Source organism: Dama dama, chromosome 11 (assembly GCF_033118175.1).
Source record: "Dama dama isolate Ldn47 chromosome 11, ASM3311817v1, whole genome shotgun sequence".
Taxonomy (NCBI): domain Eukaryota; kingdom Metazoa; phylum Chordata; class Mammalia; order Artiodactyla; family Cervidae; genus Dama; species Dama dama.
In genome coordinates, this window is record NC_083691.1 from 99,554,777 (window position 1) to 99,574,753 (window position 19,977).

The 19,977-nt window shown below is 43.9% G+C and overlaps 1 protein-coding gene across 4 annotated transcripts in view; it reads right to left on the bottom strand.

Annotated features, from left to right (window-relative positions):
* Positions 1-1,198: 1,198 nt before the first annotated feature.
* C11H2orf92 (chromosome 11 C2orf92 homolog) overlaps positions 1,199-19,977 on the bottom strand; it is a 56,282-nt gene continuing 37,503 nt past the window's right edge. For 2 of the 4 annotated variants that reach the window (XM_061155978.1, XM_061155977.1), the window contains 3 exons: positions 11,901-11,978; positions 2,980-3,130; positions 1,199-1,600 (listed from right to left, as the gene is read on the bottom strand). In XM_061155978.1, coding sequence (XP_061011961.1) covers positions 1,468-1,600; positions 2,980-3,130; positions 11,901-11,978 — 362 coding nt within the window. In that variant the 3' untranslated portion in view covers positions 1,199-1,467. Of the gene's footprint in view, positions 1,601-2,979; positions 3,131-5,370; positions 5,485-11,900; positions 11,979-16,380; positions 16,453-17,493; positions 17,587-19,977 lie in introns of all 4 variants that reach the window. The other 2 variants (XM_061155975.1, XM_061155976.1) reach the window with 2 other exon arrangements.

The window sequence follows — 19,977 nt, forward strand, 5'->3', positions numbered from 1 at the left end:
GTCTCCCAAGACAATAGATATAAAAACAAAAATAAACAAATGGAACCTAATTAAACTTAAAAGCTTCTGCACAGCAAAGGAAACCATAAACGAAATGAAAAGACAACCTACAGAATGGGAGAAAATATTTGCAAGCAATGTGACTGATAAAGGCTTAGTTTCCAAAATATATAAACAGCTCATATAACTCAGCAACAAAAAACCAAACAACCGAATTGAAAATTGGGCAGAAGATCTAAGTAGACATTTCTGCAAAAAAAGAAATACATGTGGCCAACAGGCAGTGGTAACCCATTCCAGTATTCTTGCCTGGAAAATTCCACAGACAGAGGAGCCTGGCAGGCTATAGTCCATGGGGTCGAAAAGAGTGGGACGTGACTGAGCGACTAACACTTTCACTTTCAACAGGCACAGGAAAAGATGCTCAACATGGCTCATTAGAGAACTGCAAATCAAAACTATAATGAGGCACCACTTCATACCAGTCAGAATGGCCATCATTAAAATGTCTACAAATAACATGCTCCTCATAGATGTCTTGGGCCAGGTCCCCCCATCCCTTGAGTGGGAATTCTGCTTAGGCCACAGTCCTTTCTTGAACCTCTGACCTCAGATCTCGCTCCTGTCCTTGCCCTTCCCAGAATGACTAAGACCCACCCCCAAGAATGTGCTTGTGGCTGGGCTCCTCCATCGCCCCTTTCACATTCCCAGACATAAGAAGGTGTGCGTCCCCTCCATGGGAAGGCATGGATGGCACCTGGAGCATGTGCACCTGAGGGACCCCTGTGGTCACACATGCAGCTGCAGGGCAACCTCCTCCAGCCTCAGGAACCCCCTTCCAGGAGATAGGAAGGTAGCATCCTTCTCTCCAGACCCTGCCTTCCAGTGTAGGGGCAAGAACTGACTGAGCTATAATGGCTACTCTCTTGCTCTTGCAACACCAACATAAGTTTCCTTTTCCTTCCTTTCTCCTCTGGACCCCAAGCCTCAGACCCTTGGCCCCTTTAGCAATGGAGACACAGAGGCATAAATTGACTACCAGAGAGCTTCAGCTGGCTGTTTGCCATGTCTTCAGAAACCTGTGATAGCCATGCCTGATTCAAATATCTTTGATTGCCTCATGTATTTTAATATCACCTGTATATTAGTTGTTTGATTCATATCTGTTCAATGAATGGCTGAAAAAAACGAATCAATATTATCAATAAATAAATCAATCCATTGTTTTGTCAGGTTAGTCTCTGGGGAAATGTGCTAAGTCTCCTGTATTAGCCATTAATGCTGTTAACATTATGAGCAATCTGTGGTCAAAACTGTTTTCTTGGTCCATTCAAAATTGAGAGGAAAAGGTACACTTTTTAGGGTGCACCTCACAGTCAGAAATCCAAATGCCTTTCCATGCGTCTGGATGGAGAATCACCTCACATCACAGCTTTAGGTGCTGGTTGGCTGGCCTCACCACCTGGCTTAGATACCGGAATTTAACTTCAGCTGTTTCTGTTTTCCTGCATGTTTTTTGGTCTTCTTGTCTTGAGACTTTTGCCACCAAGTCTTTCCATTCATTATAAAAATATTGTATGTCATGTCTGCCGGAGAATGTCTAAAACAAAAGACACAGAAGCTGTACTCCACAACTAAATGTGTAGCAATTCCTAATGTCTATTCCTTGGGAGGCAATAGAGGCTGACATTTCTGAGCGGGGAAGAGTCTGAGTGCTACCCATCAGGAAGGTGTGTCATGTGTGAAATTCATTTTGCCTCTGAGAATTATGGAGCCTCTGGAAATGTCCTCCCCCATCCTCAACCTTCTCGTAACCAACCCAGGCTCTTCACAGCTTTGATCTTGTCTTTGGAAGGGAGTCGCAGCCTTCACTACTTCTTTTGATACTTCTGAAAGACCCAGGAGGGAAATGGTGACTCTGATGGATAGGCCCCCGTCAGAACCATGAAATGGGTCAAGTTTATTCCCAGGAGCTCTTTAAATCTTCTCTCTCTAACATTTGCCATATCCAGGGCTCCTCTTTCACTTCAAGAGACCAACTGCTGCCTCAGAGGAGAAAGCTGGGTGTGAGGTGGTGGTGGTTGGCCTGAAAGGGTTACTGGTCCTGGGAGCCTTGGCATTTTAAAGGACACTTTTAGGGAAAGCCATGCCACTGTTGTAGGGAAATGTAAATACTGCAGTGATGGGGGCGGGTGGGATCACCACACACCGTACCCCTTTCCCTGTGGACAGGCTGAGCATCCAACACAGTGGTGGGCAGGAGCTGAGCGGCCCTAGGGAGCTGCTCTTCCCCGTGTGTGTCCCAAGGGATGCAGATGGAGGCACATAATTTTGAGGTACCGTTACTGCAAATGCACAATGTTGTAAACGCTGTGTTGTGCCTGCTCCTGATCAGAGCCACTGTGCCTGAGCTCTCCCTTCAGGGGGATAACTGAGGTATTTAACAGCTAGTACAGGAGGACACTGACTAGTCAAGATGGCCACAGCTGGAACAGAGGCCTGGAGAAGGGGCTGCTTACCAACCAGTAGAGGCATCTTTCAATATTTTACCAATCAGCGCTGCTGCAGGAGCGTGAGCGAGCTGAACGTCAGCCCACCTCCTCTCCGCCAGAGCCTCCCTCCCCACACTCGCGGAGCTGGGCCTTTCCATTCCTTTCTACCCCACGTTCCTGTTTTCTGACCTTTCTGCCAGAGGCTGTCCCATCTCCGCCATCCGTGGCCCTCAGTGTAAGAAGCGGTGTGGCCTGATCTGTGGTGGCCTTCACAGGCCAGGACGGCCCAGACCAGGAAACCCCAGACCCAGCTGCGCATCGGAACCAAAGGCAGGGTGTCCAGGAACCGTGCCAGCCAATGCTGACACACAGCCAGGCCCGGAGGCCCTGCTCTCCTGCTGGATCCGGGGCCAGAGGACGCTCTGGGCCAATGCTGGTACAAACGCCTGTGGGCTCCTGGGAGGAGGTGGGGCTGAGAGCCACTCACAGCGACCGACTCTTCCTGACGTACACGAGCAGCGCCAGGAGCAGCAGCACCGCGGCCACGGCGATCCCCACCACCGAGACGGCGGCGACGATGATGTTCTTCTGGAGGAACTGCAGAAGCTGTGAGCACGGCATGCCCCTGCTTGGAACATCTAAGTGAGAAGACACACAGCCGAGTCAATGGGGAGCAGCCATCCCGTACAGATCAGCAGCACGGCCTGTTGGTTCTGCTTGCAGCCCAGAGGGAAACCTCAGCTGCTGGCTCCAGGGGTCCTCTTGGGGAAGAAATGGCTATGTTTAGGGAAAGACATTCATGACCTCTTTGGTGGTGAAGGTGAGATGCTGAGGGTATGAACTAGCGAGGAGCCAAGCAACCAGTCTGGAGCAGGTGAGGAGAGAAAAAGGTGAGAGTGAATATGCAGGGAGGAGGTAGGGCCACCATTGGGGGTGAAAGTCCTGCTGCGATGGCTTTTAAGAAAGATGGAGTTAAAACCATTAAAAGGAGTGAAATAATGCTGCTCCCAGCAACATGATTGGACCTAGAGATGATCATACTGAGTGAAATAAGTCAGACGGAGAAAGACAAATACCATGTTATCACTTACATGTGGAATCTAAAAAAAATGATACAAGTGGACTTATTTACAAAACAGAAACAGACTGACATAGAAAACAAACTTTTATGGTTACCAAAAGGGAAGGAGGGGCAGGGATAAACCAGGAGTTTGGAATTAGCAGATATAAACTACTATATATGAACTATATAAACAACAAGGTCCTACTGTATAGCACAGGGAACTATATTCAATGTCCTATAATAAACTGTAATGAAAAAGAATCTGAAAAAGAATATGTGTGTGTGTGTGTATATGTTTATATCCTGAATCACTTTGCTATACACCAGAAACTGATACAACATTGTAAATCAACTATATTTCAATAAACAGAAAAAAGAAAAACAGAGTCAGGTATTCAGTCCAAGGCTTGCACAGGGCAAAGATACAGTCTCTTCTCTGCTGCCTGCCACTCCCAGCTTCAGGAAATTATACCATGCACACTATCTGCCTTGTGCGCGTGTGGGTTTGGGGGAATTTCATGACATAAGGCAAACATGATGCCGAGCTCTTTCGACCCTTGAGGACTTGCAGAAAGCTTGAGGGTAGATTTGGAATGCCCCTGCATGTGGGCTGGGGACTACAAGGCAATCTTAGCTAGAGCTCAAAGGAAGGTGTCCTCAGCTGACACTGGGGACTCAGAGCTTCTGTCACCCCATTTGTAACATGACCCCAAACAGACACAGGAACCAGGGAAACGGGGCACGGAGGTACAATGACAGGAATCAGATGTGGAGAGCTGCTGAGGGGAGCTTAGTGATGCAGGCAGGAGGATGCTGGCCAAGGGCCTTCTTGGGATATAGGGAGACAACTGGGGCACCTCCAACTCCCCACCTTCATCAGCTGTGTGTCAAAAGGCAGCAGCAGCAAGCAGCTCTAAGGGCTCTGCTGGGATGATTCAGCATTTAATCCCTCAGAGTTAGGAAGTAACAACCAGCTATGATTTTGATAGTGGGTGGCTATGAGGAGGGAGTGTCCTGGGCTTGGTACCAGCACATGGCCATGATGGGTAAGTTTCTATCCATTCTGAATGGGCCCAGCTCAGGCTATCCAAGGTGAAGATCAAGGACTAGGTTAACCTTTGGCATGTAATCCCTCCTGCTTGTTAGAAAGCATCAGTGCTCAGTAACGTCAAGGACTGTGAACATGATGTCTGTGTTATGAGTGACCCTAGCTGTGTAGAAACAACATCAAAGTAGCATCTTTCTGAAAGTGAAAGTGAAAATGTTACTCACTCAGTCATGACCAACTCTTGCAACCCCACAGACAACAGACCACCAGCTCCTCTGTCCATGGGATTCTCAAGGCAAGAATACTGGAGTGGGTTGCCATTCCCTTCTCCAGGGGATCTTCCTGACCCAGGGATGCAACCCAGGTCTCCTGCGTTGCAGGATTCTTTACCATCTGAGCCACCATGGAAGACCATTTTTTTGAAAGGGTAGGGGCAAATTCTTGGAGTTAGGGACTTCCCTAGCAGTCTAGTGATTAAGACTCTGTGCTTCCACTGCAGGGGGCACTGGTTCAATCCCTGGTCAGGGAACTAAGGTCTTGAATGCCTCGTGGCATGGCCACAAGACAGATTTTTTTTAAAAAAATTACTGGAGTTAATTTAATTCATAATTTTAACTGCTGTCTGTATGCTTTTGTGAGTAAATTAAAGGTGTGCTGACATCTAGTCTCTTCCCTTAAAATACCATGAAAGGCAAACAGACGCCTTCTGAAGACATCCATACTGAGGCATCTTTTTTAGCTCATGCTGTGCAGATTATTATTAATACCTGGACTGACTGCTTCTTGATGCTTCCCCTTATTGATGGTCGTTGATTGCGTATCACTCACATCCCTGTTAAAGAGAGAGGATTCTTGATCCCTCTGCTCCCCTGCAATGTGATCTATAAAAGACAAAACATACAACGTGTTCATCTAAAAACATCCAGCGGCCTGTGACTAGTTCTGTTTTCATGATGAAAGTAAATGCCTCCAGAGTCAAAGTGAGGAGTCAGCAGAAAGGCAGTGTTTTGGGGTTTTTTTAATTTATTCATTTTTGGTTGCACTTGGTTTTTGTTGCTGTATGTGGGCTTTCTCTAACAGAAACACAGGCTCCAGAGCGTGCATTGTTTATTTTTTTAATCTAACACATTCCTGGATGGATCCAGGCCCTGGTTTTCACCCTGGAGTGTGCATCAGAATCACCAGGAGGCCCTGTTAGAACACAGATTGCTGGGCCCCACCCTAGAGTTTCTGATTCAGTAAGTTTGGAGTGTGGCATCCCAAGTGATGCTGGTGCTACTCATCAGGGACCACCCCTACAGGACCTAGCAAGAGCCTTTCAACTAGTTGCCGAGACTCTCTGACCCGTGTCAACTAGTATAAAACAAGAGATAATAAGACCTATCTCCCTGATAGCATGATGTTCGTGAAAACAAATCATAACCACAAAATACTATTAAAAAAATGTTTCTTGAGGTATGTGGCCAAGATGGCAGAATAGGAAGACCCTGAGCTCATCTCCTCTTACAAGCACAACAAAACTACAACTATTTGCAGAATGACCATCTATGAGAATGACCTGAAGACCAGTAGAAAAGATTTCCCACAACTAGAGATGTAAAGAGGAAACCATGGTGAGACAGGGTATAATCAGGACCTACTCCGCAGGCAAGGTGATCTGCAAACAGGAGGGCAACCACAACTGGATATTCTCCCCAAGGAGCAGGGGTTCAAACCCCACTTCGGGCTCCCTAGCCCAGGGCTCCTGCACCAGGAAGATGAGCTTCCTGGCTTCGAAGGCCAGCAGGGTTTGCAAATGGAAGAGATAAATGGTTGTAGAAAACCAGGGACTCCCCTGGTGGCCCAGTGGCTAAGACTCCATGCCCCCAGTGCAGGGAAGGCAAGTTTGATGCCTGGTAAGGGGGCTGGGTCCCACATGCCGCAGTTAAGAGCTCACCTGCCACAACTAAGACCTGGTGCAGCCAAATAAATACATATTAAAAAACAAACAAAACAAATAAACAAAAACCAACAGAGACCCTGCTCTTATAGAATACACCCAAAATCTCAGTCCCAGCACAGAGGCAATAATTTGAAAGGACTCTTGCTGATCTCAGAGAGGCTCCCAGAGAGGGAGGAGGCAACAGGGACTCCCCCTGAGAACACGGACGCTGGCATAGCCATTTTGGGTGACTTGTTCTTCCACAAGCACTCTGGGACTGACAAGCACCATCTTGGAGTCTTGCAGTCCTCCCTCTAGTCTATCAGTGCTGGGGGCTTGCCCGCCCACCATTGGACTGGCACCAGCCCCAGGACTCCCGGGCTGTGCAGCCAGCCACCCCAGGACCCAGTGCCGCAACACCAGAGGGCACGGGGCAGGGCCTGGCAGCCGACTAAGGGCCAGCCTCACCTACCAGCACCCACAGGAGCCAGCCCTGTCACAACAGAAGAGCCCATCAAGCCCACAGAGCAGGCACTGCTAGACCACACAGCCTGGGTGACCACAGGGACGTGGGCTGTGGGCCCCCTAGCAAGTCTCATACATAAGGCCACTTCTCTAAGAAAAGGAAACATGACTGATTTACTTCACACTTAGAAATAAACACAATTAGGTAAAATGTGGACACATATGAAGATATTCCAAACGAAGGAATAAAACAAAACCCCCAGAGAACTAAGCAAAGTATAGAGAAGCAACTTAGCAGATAAAAGACGTCAAGGTAGGATCATAAAGATGTCCAGTGAACTTAGGAGAATGATGAACACAGTGAAAAGTTTAACAAAGAGTCAGCAAATATAAAGAAGAAACAAACAGACTTGAAGAATAATAACTGAAATAAAAAATACACGAGAGGGAACCAACAGTACATTAGGTAATACAGAGGAATGGGTCCACAAACTGGAAGATGGAGGAGTGGAAATCACCCAAGCTGAGCACAAAAAAGAAAAAAGAATTTTAACAAATGAGGATAGTAAATTTAAAAATATAATATGTTTATATGTTATGTTAAATAATGTTCATATGTTATGTTCAACTGAATATAATATGTTAATATATTAATGTTAATGGAGAAAAGACAATCTCTTTAACAAGTGGTGCTGGGAAAAGCAGTCAACCGCCTGTAAAAGAATGAAACTAGAACACTTTCTAATACCATACACAAAAATAAACTCAAAATGGATTAAAGATCTAAATGTAAGACAAGAAAATATAAAACTCCTAGAGGAAAACATAGGCAGAACACTCTCTGACATAAATCACAGCAAGATCCTCTATGACCCACCTCCCAGAGTAATGGAAATAAAAGCAAAAATAAACAAATGGGACCTAATTAAACTTAAAAGCTTTTGCACAATGAAGGAAACTATAAGCAAGGTGAAAAGACAGCCTTCAGAATGGGTGAAAGTAATAGCAAATGAAGCAACTGACAAACAATCTCAAAAATATACAAACAGCTCATACAACTCAATACCAGAAAAATAAATGACCCAATCAAAAAATGGGCCTAAGAACTAAACAGACATTTCTCCAAAGAAGACATACAAATGGCTAACAAACACATGAAAAGATGCTCAACATCACTCATTATCAGAGAAATGCAAATCAAAACCACAAGGAGGTACCATCTCACGCCGGTCAGAATGGCTGCTATCAAAAAGTCTACAAACAATAAATGCTGGAGAGGGTGTGGAGAAAAGGGAACCCTCTGACACTGTTGGTGGGAATGCAAACTAGTACAGCCGCTATGGAGAACAGTGTGGAGATTCCTTAAAACACTGGAAATAGAACTGCCATATGACCCAGCAATCCCACTGCTGGGCATACACACCGAGGAAACCAGATCTGAAAGAGACACGTGCACCCCAATGTTCATCGCAGCACTGTTTATGATAGCCAGGACATGGAAGCCAGCTAGATGTCCATCTGCAGACAAATGGATAAGAAAGCTGTGGTACATATACACAATGGAATATTACTCAGCTATTAAAAAGAACACATTTGAGTCAGTTCTAATGAGCTGGGTGAAACTGGAGCCTGTTACCCAGAGTGAAGTAAGTCAGAAAGAAAAACACCAATTCAGTATATTAATGCATACATAATGGAATTTAGAAAGATGGGAACAATGACCCTATATGTGAGACAGCAAAAAAGACACAGATCTAGAGGGTGGGATGATTGAGAGAATAGCATTGAAATATAAATTACCATATGTGAAATAGATGACCAGTCCAAGTTCAATGCATGAAAGAGGGCACTCAAGGCCGGTGCACTGGGACAACCCAGAGGGACGGGGTGGGGAGGGAGGTTGGAGGGGGCTCAGGACGGGGGTCGCATGTACACCTGTGGCTGATTCATGTCAATGTACGGCAGAAACCACCACAATGTTGTAAAGTAATCAGCCTCCAATTAAAATAAATAAATTAATTTTAAAAAATAAAGTAAAATAAAAATATTTCCAAAAATGAGGATAGGTTAACATATTAATATGCATGTTAAATAAAAAAATTCAAAAAATGAGGGTATGTTAATATATTAATATGTTAAAAATATTTCAAAAAATGAGGATATTAAATTTTAAAATATAACATGTTAATATATTGTGTTAAATTAAATATAATATGCTAATATATTAATGTGTGTATCCTTCTCCAGGGGCTCTTCCCAACCCAGGGATCGAACTCAGGTCTCCCTCATTGCAGGCAGATTCTTTACCAGCTGAACCACAAGGGAAGCCCTTAATATATACTAATGTGTGTGTGTGTCCGACTCTGCAAATCTATGGACCGTAGCCCACCAGACTCCATGTCCATGGGATTTCCCAGGCAAGAATACTGGAGTGGTTTGCCATTTCCTTCTCCAGGGGATCTTCCCAACCCAGGGATCAAACCCAGGTCTCCTGCATCACAAGCACTGAGCCACCAGGGAAGCCTGGAATATGTTAATATGTATATTAAATAAAAAAATGTTTTTAAAAAAATGAGGATAGTTTAAGAAACCTCTGGGACAACATCAAGAAAACTGACATTCATACTGCAGAGACCAAGAAGCAGAAGAGTGAAGAAAGGGGCAGGGAACTTACTTGAAGAAATAATAGCTGAAACTTCCCTAATCTGGGAAAGGAAATAAACATCCAGGTCCAGAAAGCACAGTCTCAAACAGGATGAATCCAAAAAGGTCTGCACCAAGATCTAAAGTGGCAAAAATTAAAGATAAAGAATATACTCCAATAACGAGAATTTTAAAAGAAAAAAATAAAGAGGAAATCCACAAAGCAGCAAGGGAAAAGCAATTTGTCATGTATAAGGAAACTTCCATAAGGCTATCGGCTGACATTTCAGCAGAAACTTTGCAGACCAGAAGGGAGCGGCATGATGATCAAAGTGGTGAAAGGAAAAAACCTACAACCATGAATAGTCTACCCCGCAAAGCTATCACTCAGATTTGAGAGAGAGATAAAGAGTTTTACAGACATGTGAAAGCTACACTGAAGCAATTTTACAAGAAAATCTAAAGGGACATCTCTAAGCGGGAAAAGAGAAAAAGGACCACAACTGGAAATATGAAAATTACAAAAGGAAAAATCTCATTGGTAAAAGCAAACATATAGTAAGGTAGTGGAATAACCACTTATAAAGCTAGTAGGAAGGTTAAAAGACAAAAGTAGTAAAATCATCTACAGCCACAATAAGTAGGGATACACAAAACAAAAAGGTTTAAACTCTGATGTCAAAAACATTAAATATGGTGAGGGTGCAGGAGTGGAAATGCAGGACTATCAGAATGCATTCGAACTTAAGAGATCATACTCAATGGTGAAAAGCTGAAAGAATTTCCCCTAAGATCAGAAAAAGACAAGTATGCCTACTCTGTCCACTTTTATTCTGCAAGGTATTAGCTCTAGCCAGAGAAACCAGACAAGAAAAAGAAATGAGGAATTCAAATAAACAATTGGAGTCTACAGATTCAATGTAATTCCTATTAAAATACCAATGGCATTTTCCATGGAACTAGGAGAAATAATTATAAAATTTGTATGGAAAAAAAGAATGAAATATTGCCATCTGTGGCAAACGGATGGACCTAGAGATTATAATTGGAGAAGCCAATGGCACCCCACTCCAGTACTCTTGCCTGGAGAATCCCAGCGATGGGGGAGCCTGGTGAGCTGCCATCTATGGGGTCGCACAGAGTCGGACATGACTGAAGCGACTTAGTAGCAGTAGCAGCAGCAGAGATTATAATACTAAGTGAAGTAAGTCAGACAGAGAAAGACAAATATACGATCTCACTTATATGCAAAATCTAAAAAATAATACAAATACATACACACACACAAACAGAGGCATGAAACAGATGAGGGGGATTAAGGGGAACAAACTTCCAGTTATAAAATAAACATGTAACAAGGATGTAATGTACTGCACAGGGAATACAGTCAATAATATAGTAACTCTGTATGACGCCAGATAGCAACTAAACTTGAAAAGTGTGAGTTGCTCAGTCGTGTCTGACTCTTAGCGATGTTATGGACTATAACCCGCTAGGCTCCTCTGTTCATGGAATTCCCCAGGCAAGGATACCTGAGTCGGTAGCCATTCCCTTCTCCAGGGTATCTTCTCAACCCAGGGATCGAACCTGGGTCTCCTGCATTGCAGGCAGATTCTTTACCACTTTAGTCACCTGGGAAGCCCAGTAACTAAATTTATGGTGATCATTTTGTAATGTATAAAAATATTGAACCACATATATTTTATACCTGAAACTAATATGATATTTTAAGTCGATTATACTTCAGTTTTAAAAAGAATGTTTCTTGAATTGCAAGGGCAATGCACTCAAATATTCATTTATTGGTAGAGGGACAACAGAATGGTTTAGTAGAAACAGACAGGGTTGAAAACCTGCAGCTAACTCTGCAGATGAATCTGTCTAGGAAGTATGTGAGAACAGCCTCACGTAGTTAAATTATTTCTGGGGAAAGAAAGAAACTTGTTTTTATACAATTTGGCTTAGAAAAAGAGAGAAAATGTGCAGATTAATATGACTGGTAATTACTTGACTTTAGAAATGCCAGCTTGTCCAATGAGAGTTGAGAAATTAACCCCACAGACAGAAAACTCTGGATAACATAGATTTAATCTACTAAGGGGTTGTGTTTGCCTTGCTCTTTCATAGCATTGTTTAAAAAAAAAAAAAAAGATGGACTTGCCACTTAAACACAAATTTTGACATTGTCTCTGTAACACAAAAACAAAAAGCAGAATCAGGAGCCACAATCTACACTTATCACCAATAAGGTCATAAACTCTCATTTACCTGACAATCTTTGGAGAGTTTGGGAGATGTTTTCCACATGTGGTGGGTTGTGATTTTGATCATCTGTTGGATCATCTTCTGTAAGAAAAAAAATAAGCACAAATTACCAAGGTTCGCCAAATAACGGTCAATTTTCAAGCTCTGTTTCAACTTTAGAAAGCCATTAACTATGAGAAAAGCAGCAATCCATTACAAGAGCAAATACAAGGAACAACCCCCCCCTCCCTCTCCCCCGCCGGCTGCATTTCCATGATGGAGACTCGATCCAAGTTGTCCTTCAGTAACATCCTAGACCTGGTAAGATCGTCTTGAACGAGCCCAGAACCAAGAAATCTTGGTTTTGTGCTTAAGGAAAAGCTGAAGTTTTACATCTTTAGAATTTCTTTGGGTTTTGTTTTACTCTCAGGAGGCTCTAGCATAGAAATGAGCCTTTGGTTGTGTTAACACTTTATTGCTACGCTGTTATTGAAGACTAAACTCACTTCAGTATCATTAAGGGCTTGAACTCTCCACAGACCTGGACACACTCTTTCCAAGACACTTCACTTCTCAAAAGGATAATTTCTTCACCCCTCTTCCTAGCCAGTTTTTACTATTAATTCTGGTTTTTTGAAAGGTCTGCTAAGGAAGAGATGCAGACAGTGTGGTCTAGGATTTCCTGGTCCCCACAGAGTAGCCCAGAGTGGCTCCTGGCCTCTGAAGAGGGGTCCAGTCAGCCTCTTTTTCTTGCGGGGTGTCACCTTCACCACTGTCTGCAGGGGCTCCTCGGACCCCTTCTTTCTTCACCCCTGCCTTCTCGTTTGATCTTCCAAAGTTCCATGCAAGCACAACCGAAAACACTTGTTTTGGTGGCAGGGAGTGTGTGGTGCTAGGTCTCTGCTGTGGCGCACGGGCCTCTCTCTAGTTGTGGCAAGCAGGCTTAGTTGCCCCATGGGCATGAGGGATCGCTGTCCCAACCAGGGATCAAACCCGAGTCCCCTACCTTGGAAGGTGGACTCTTCACCATTGGACCACCACGGAAGACCCTAAAACATTTTTTAAATACCTTCAAATGTAGCAGATTTCTGTCCAGCAATTATTAATGACACTGATTCTCTCACTAGCTGTGAGCTTTTGGAAGACAAGAATGCCCCCTCTCGTTCTCCAATTCCTGGCACAATGCTGACCACTGAGAAGGACAGCAACAGATAGGTCTTAACTGAGATCTCGACTGCAAGCAACCTCATGAAAGACACTGAGCCAGAACCACCAGTTACACCTGTCTTACTGGCCAAGACTGTAGCTGTTTGAAGGCTGAAAAGTACTGCAGGCTCTGTTTCCAAGATGGCTCACACAGCTGTTGGAAGAAGGTCTCACCTCTGCACCGGCTGTAGGCAGGAGGACTCAGGTCCCTGTCACAGGGGACTCCTTAGAACTGCTGGAGTGTCCTTACAACATGACAACCAACTTGCCCTCAGGCGAGCAGGCAATCCCAGACACAGCCGGGCGGAAACCCCAGTGTCTTCTCTGACCTAATCTCAGTCATCAGAGGCAAGTCACTAAGCTTAGCCCACAACAAGGGAATGGAGATGAAGCTCCATCTTTTGAAGGGAGGGGTATCAAAAAATTTATGGACATATTTTAAAACTGCAGTTTTGTGACCCTTTGTGACCCCATGAACTGTAGCCCATCAGGTTCCTCTGTCCATGGGATTCTTCAGGCAAGAACACTGGAGTAGGTTGCCATCCCCTTCTCCAGGGGATCTTCCTGACCCAGGGATTGAAACGGCATCTCTTGCGTCTCCTGCATCAGCAGGCAGATTCTTTTATCACTGCTCTACCTAAAATCACAGTAAGAATGAAATTCCAAGGAAAACAGTTGAACAAAAAAGGAACATTCACTTGTGTCCATATAAATGAGGATTTTAATCAGCTGCCTCTGGTTTGGTGTAAGAACTGTGGATGGAGAGAAGTGACACCCTTACAGAGGCATCTACACTCTGCCGGAAGCCAGGATCTAGGTATACAACCTGTACCATTAAGCAGAGACCCCTGAAGGATTCCCAAGATATTAGACTGAACCGCATGAAACTGGAGATCTTTGACAATTTTTGACCTACAAAAACAGTAAGTTCAAATGATTCAACCTAACATTAGAGCCCCAAGGGAGGTTTTCTAGTCTACCTATTTCTTCTAATTTTGGTCCCAAGAGAGGTTTTCTAGTCTACATATTTCTTCTAATTTTGAGACTCCTAGAAACCCAACATTATGGATTACCAAGATAAGTGTGATGATCAATTTGTAATATGATCCTTTGTTTACAAAGAAAATACAGAATTGGCTTCACACCAAGTTTATATTGATCACTGCACACCTTGGGGATCCAGGAAGAGAGAGGAAAATAAGTCCATTTTGTACTTAGAAAGTGGTCAAACATCCTGTCAAGCTCCTCTCAAGGAGAAAAAGCAATAAAGCTGATGATCGATCGACAGTTTTAGAGGTGATGTCATTTTTGGTAATATGCAAAAGTTGAAATCTACCAACAAGACCAGTAGGGATATGCTGCAAAGGTCTGAGGGGGGCGGCACATTTTTCCCAGGGGACCAAGTTTAATTGGGCACCAGGGACTCCTGGCCCCCTCCTGTGTCATAACAGGGAGGCAGCAAGTGCTCACTGTCAGTGGCTGTATTTGCCAATTCTTTCATATGGCAATTACTTGAGAGGAAAATGCTGCCCTCACTGTTCTCCACTGGTAATGTTTCCGGCACATCAGCAGCATGGGTGGAACCCACTCAGCAGAAGACAGAAGGAGGTCTTGCCCTGGGAATACTGGATAGCTGGCCTAGTGAGAAAATGTAAGGATTAGTCAGGAGCAATGGCAAATTACTCCTCAGTGTGGTGTCCGTGAAACTCTTTTGCCTAAAAGTTCTTCCGGGTGTCCTTAAAAGGGACACTGGGTAGTCATGTCACAGAAAAATGGGATGACGTGGACTGTGTTGATAAAGCCACTCTCGCCCATGTGTGGTCCTCAGCACAAAGACATCCTCTCGCTTCTTTCAGTGGAGACCCAGATACCAAAGAGATGTCCAACCATATCTAATTTATGACTATCATGCAACTTACAGAAGGAAATGTGTAGGGCAAATTCAGGGATATTAGAACTATTTATTTTAAAGAGAATTCTGTGGTAAATTTATCTTCGAAAACCATCTAAGCCAATGGTTCCAAATGCCAGGGGCTGGCGTCTGACCGACTGAAGCCAAGTCACTCAGAGAATATGAAAAGATGTGCAGAACCAGGACTCCACTTCTAGAGATTCCTGGTCACTTTTGGAAATAAGATCCCCTGGAGAAGGAAATGGCAACCCACTCCAATATTCTTGCCTAGGAAAATCCCATGGACAGAGGAGCTTGGCGGGCTACAGGTCAGGGGATCACAAAGAGTCAGACATAACTGAGCCACTAACACTTTCTACTTTCTGGAAATAAGGATTTTTTTTTTTTTTTTTTTTTTGGCTGGGGGTCGGGGGTGGGGGGTGGCATGTGGGAATCTCAGTTCCCTGACCAGAGATCAAACCTTTGTCCCCCGCATCAAAGTGTGGAGTCTTAACCACTGGACCACCAGGAAAGTCCCAGAAGAAGGGTATTTAATAAGCTCTTTCCATTCCACAGCCTCTTCCCTGTGGCTGATGCATAGTTGGGATTGGGAACCACTGACCTAGTTTCTATTTCTGCACCCAGAAAAGCCTACAGAGTTGCCAGCTCAGACAGTGACATATTTGGCCTTTTTTGTTTTTGTTTCTTTCTTGGCTGCACCACGCAGTTTTTGGGATCTTAGCTCCCTGGCCAGGAATCAAACCTGTGCCCCCTGCAATGGAAGTGCTGAGCCTAACCACTGGACTGCCAGGAGAAGTCCTTATTTTTCCTTTTAAATCTTTAAATCTGTCAAGGTAAGAAATGCTGCGTGAGATTCTAGTTCCTTATCCTGTCTTCATCCTGTTTGCTTTCATCCTAACTGGATCTGAGATGAGTCTGCTCATCCTCTGAATGGATGGAGAGAGGCCTCTGGGTACCCCTTCCAGGAAGTGCTCAGCCCCTCACTAGCCCTGCCCCCTGGGGTAGGGGAGGGACTTCACTGGTAAGTTTGGGAGGATTCAGGTGCTTGGGACTGGCTCCTTTCTCCTTCCCTCTCTCTCTCTAGCTCTCTACCTCTCTCTCTCTGCAGACAGCAGACATTTTGATCTGCTCCTCTATGCTATGAATTTTACAAAGCCACATCTCTCGTGGAGGGAACTGAAGAAGGCAAGGGCATCCTAAACCTTACCAGTGATCACAGCACCCCTCCTAGCTTCAGGTGAAGCCAACCAAGTATTCCTGGAGAAGATGGTCTGAGCGCCATCTGCTGGGGCTTTAGCTTAGTGTCACACTTTGTTCTGAACTTGGGCAAAAGGAAGACGTATTACTTATTGACCCCTAACTCCACTTTTATCCATCTGCATTTACCGTTATTGGACATTCTGTCTGTGCTATCAAAGAAAAGTTCTGGTTCATGAGAATTCCCATCAACGGTTGCTCCTGTGATGATGAAACACATGAAAAAAATAAAAAAAAATTTATCAGTACATCCTTAAAAGCACCTTAGGCCCATATTTTCAGTGTTTTTAAAATTATTTTTCATATTATTCTCCATTATGGCTTATCACCGGATATTGAATATAGTTCCCTGTGCTGTACCGTAGGACCTTGTTTTTATTAATCCTATATATAGTATATATCCTATACTACAGTAGTATAGGATAGGATATAATCCTATATATAATAGTCTGCACCTACTAATCCCAAGCAGCTCCCAATCCAGGGCTGAAATGCTAATATAGAAAGCAAATTGTACTTGGAAATGTGTGTTTGGAAGTTTGTATGTCATTGTGGAGAGAAGCACCAGCCAGTTGCTGATTGCAGAGGCCATGGGAATGGAACCTCAGAAATCGAAGTTCACATCTTTCCGCAAAAATTTCAACACAGCGCTCACTGCTCTGCGGCTCTGCTGGCAGTTCCTGACACACAGTTCCATCCTTGTGACCTGTGATCTGCCTAATCCTCAAAGTGTTCCTTCAAAAATAATAATGTTATGAAGCTGCTTTAAAGGGATGTCCCTAGGGCAAGTGATTTTTGTCCTTGATCTTATCCATGGAATGAAGCTCTAATGACTGCACCAGCTCTCACCCAGGGCTGGGATTACCCTCAAGCCATGTCACACACGCGGAAGTACAAAGCGTGTTCAGCAGAAAGCTATTACGCCAACTCAGGGATCTGGGTGTGAGAAACAGTAAACACCATTTGCAATTCCAGTCTCTGCCCTCTGAACAGCCTCCAGAAAGTAAGAACTTGTCTGACCCATGAACTTGAGGGATTTCCCCCAAATAGGGGGACAGTCACACTTTCATCTTGGAGGTTTATAGAGGGAATTTCAGACAGTTCTTTCCTTCACATCTCAATTTGTCTTTGCCGCACAAGTAGCTATTCTAAAGAATGCTAAGATGATAGCACAGTGCCTACAACACAGAATATAAGCCAACAGAAAAACACACACTCAGAGTTTTAAGCACGTATACTTGCTTTCTTTTGTGTCTCTCTTTGTAATTGATCTGCCAGCTGCTGCTCTTGTTTCTTCTAATGGAACTTTGGAAAATACTTGCAGTAGAATTTCATCTCAAGAGAAGTAAATAAAGGCGTATTCATATCAGCAGTGGTGTTACAATTTTTTGTAAAAATTTTTTGTAAAAAAATTTTGTAAAAAATTATGATTTTTCTCTGTAAATACAGTGAATAAATAATACAAACTCAACAAATACATGAAATTACACTCGCAAAGTCTTTCTGTTGGGAAGGGAACTTCTAATGACATAAATCATTTCTGAAAAATTGTGATTTCACTATATGTCCTGGGTAGTAAAAACTGTCCACTAAAGATATGTGGCTAGAAACTTTCTCTCAAATCTCATAATATGGAGTGTCATAATTTTCCTTCTTATTCTTGTCATTTTGACCCACCTCTGACATTTTCCCTAGGACAGCCCATAACAATGGGTGAAGTCTGGAGGGTAAAAATAAAGCAGAATAGATCTTTAAGCCAGAAAAACCTTTGTGTATAAAAAGTTTTTTAAAAGAAATCTGTTTATAAACTGTTCCAAATTTTTAATGTTACAGTTTTTTTTTTTAATATCTGCATTTCTCCTTCCATTTTTAGGGCTTTCCTGTGGCTCAGATAATAAACAATCTGCCTGCAATGCAGGAGACCTGGGTTCAGTCCCTGGGTTGGGCTGATTCCTTGGAGAAGGGAATGGCAATCTACTCCAGTATTCTTGCCTGGAGAATCCCATGGACAGAGGAGCCTGGTGAGCTACAGTCCATGGGGGTCACAAACAGTTTGACAAGAATGAGTGACTAATACACTTCCCTTTTAAAACTATTTATTTTATTTATCTATTTTTGACTGTGCTGGGTCCTTGTTGCTGCTCAAGAGCTTTCTCTGGTTGCAGCGAGCAGGGGCTACTCTTTGGTGTGGTGCACAGGCTTCTCATTGCAGTGACTTCTCTTATTGTGGAGCACAGGCTCTCAGGCATGCAGGCTTCAGTAGCTGCAACACAGGTTTAGTAGTTGTGGTGAATGGGCTTAGTTGCTCCATGGCATGTGGAATCTTCCCGGAGCAGGGATCAAACTCATGCCCCCTGCGTTGGCAGGTGGATTCTGATCTACTGCACCACCAGGGAAGTCCCCTTATTTTTTAAAAAAATATTTATTTATTTATTTGGCTGCATTGGGTCTTAGCTGCGGCAGGCAGATTCTCTAGTTCAGGAGCATGGGCTTAGTTGCTCCTTGGCATGTGGGATGTTAGTTCCCCAACCAGTGACTGAACCCATGTCCCATGCATAGCAAGGCAGATTCTTAACTATTAGACCACCAGGGAAGTCTCTCTCCTTCCCTTTTAAAAATTTTCAGTCTTCTACTTTTCCCTGGGGACAGCAGCTTTGTTTGTCCTTCTAGGTTGACTTTGCAAAGCCACAGAAAATAGTTATCACAAATTCAGTTTATTTTGTGTATATTCTGAGCCCCTTTTCAAGAGTTGTTGGTACATTGGCACATTGATGAGGGGCCTACTCACCTGATGGACTAAATGCTTACAATAAGGACACAAAGTTTAGCCATCACATTCACTCATTCAAGATGGGGAGTTCTCACAGCCCCTTCCTTGATGAATGCAATGACCTACCAGTTCCTGAACGATTGCTCAGAGAGACTCTGGCAAGTTTATTGGTGGCCCACCAATGCCAAGGTCAACACTGGCCTGGCAGTGGGCATGTCAGTCGACCCAAGGGGGTGATGGGATCCCTCCCAACTCTGAACCAGACACCATCTTCAGATGTACCCACTCCCCTTTCACACATGCGGGGCTGGATTCAGAGACACAGGGGAGCTGCTAAGAAGAGAAATGTGCTCTCATTCCTAGATGGGAATTTCTGAAAGCCTGGATAGAGTGACTCCAAGAGCTATCTGCATCTACTCAATCATTCAATCATGGTCACTTACCAATGATCAATTAGCCAGAATTATTGATCCTTACCTCACACATGGAATAAGGACAAACCTGAAACTCCTGAAATGCTTTATCTGCATCAGTTGAGATGATCATGTGGTTTTTTTATTTCATTCTGTTAATGTTTAGTAGTACGTTACATTGATTGATTGATTTTCCTATGTTGAACTGTCTTGGTGGTGGTTTAGTCACTAAGTCTCATGGGACACTTGTGACCCTGTGGACTGTAGCCGGCCAGGATCCTCCGTCCCTAGGATTTCCCAGGCAAGAATACTGGAGTAGGTTGCTATTTCCTTCTCCAGGGGACCTTCCCAAACCAGGAATCGAACCCACATCTCCTGCATTGCAGGCAGATTCTTTACCTCTGCACCAGGGAGCCACATGGGAAGCCGAACTGTCTTAACTTCCAGGAATAAATCCCATTTGGTCTAGTGTATAATCCTCTTAATAGGATGATGAATTAGGTTTCCTAGCATTTTGTTGAGGAATTTTGCATTTACATGGAC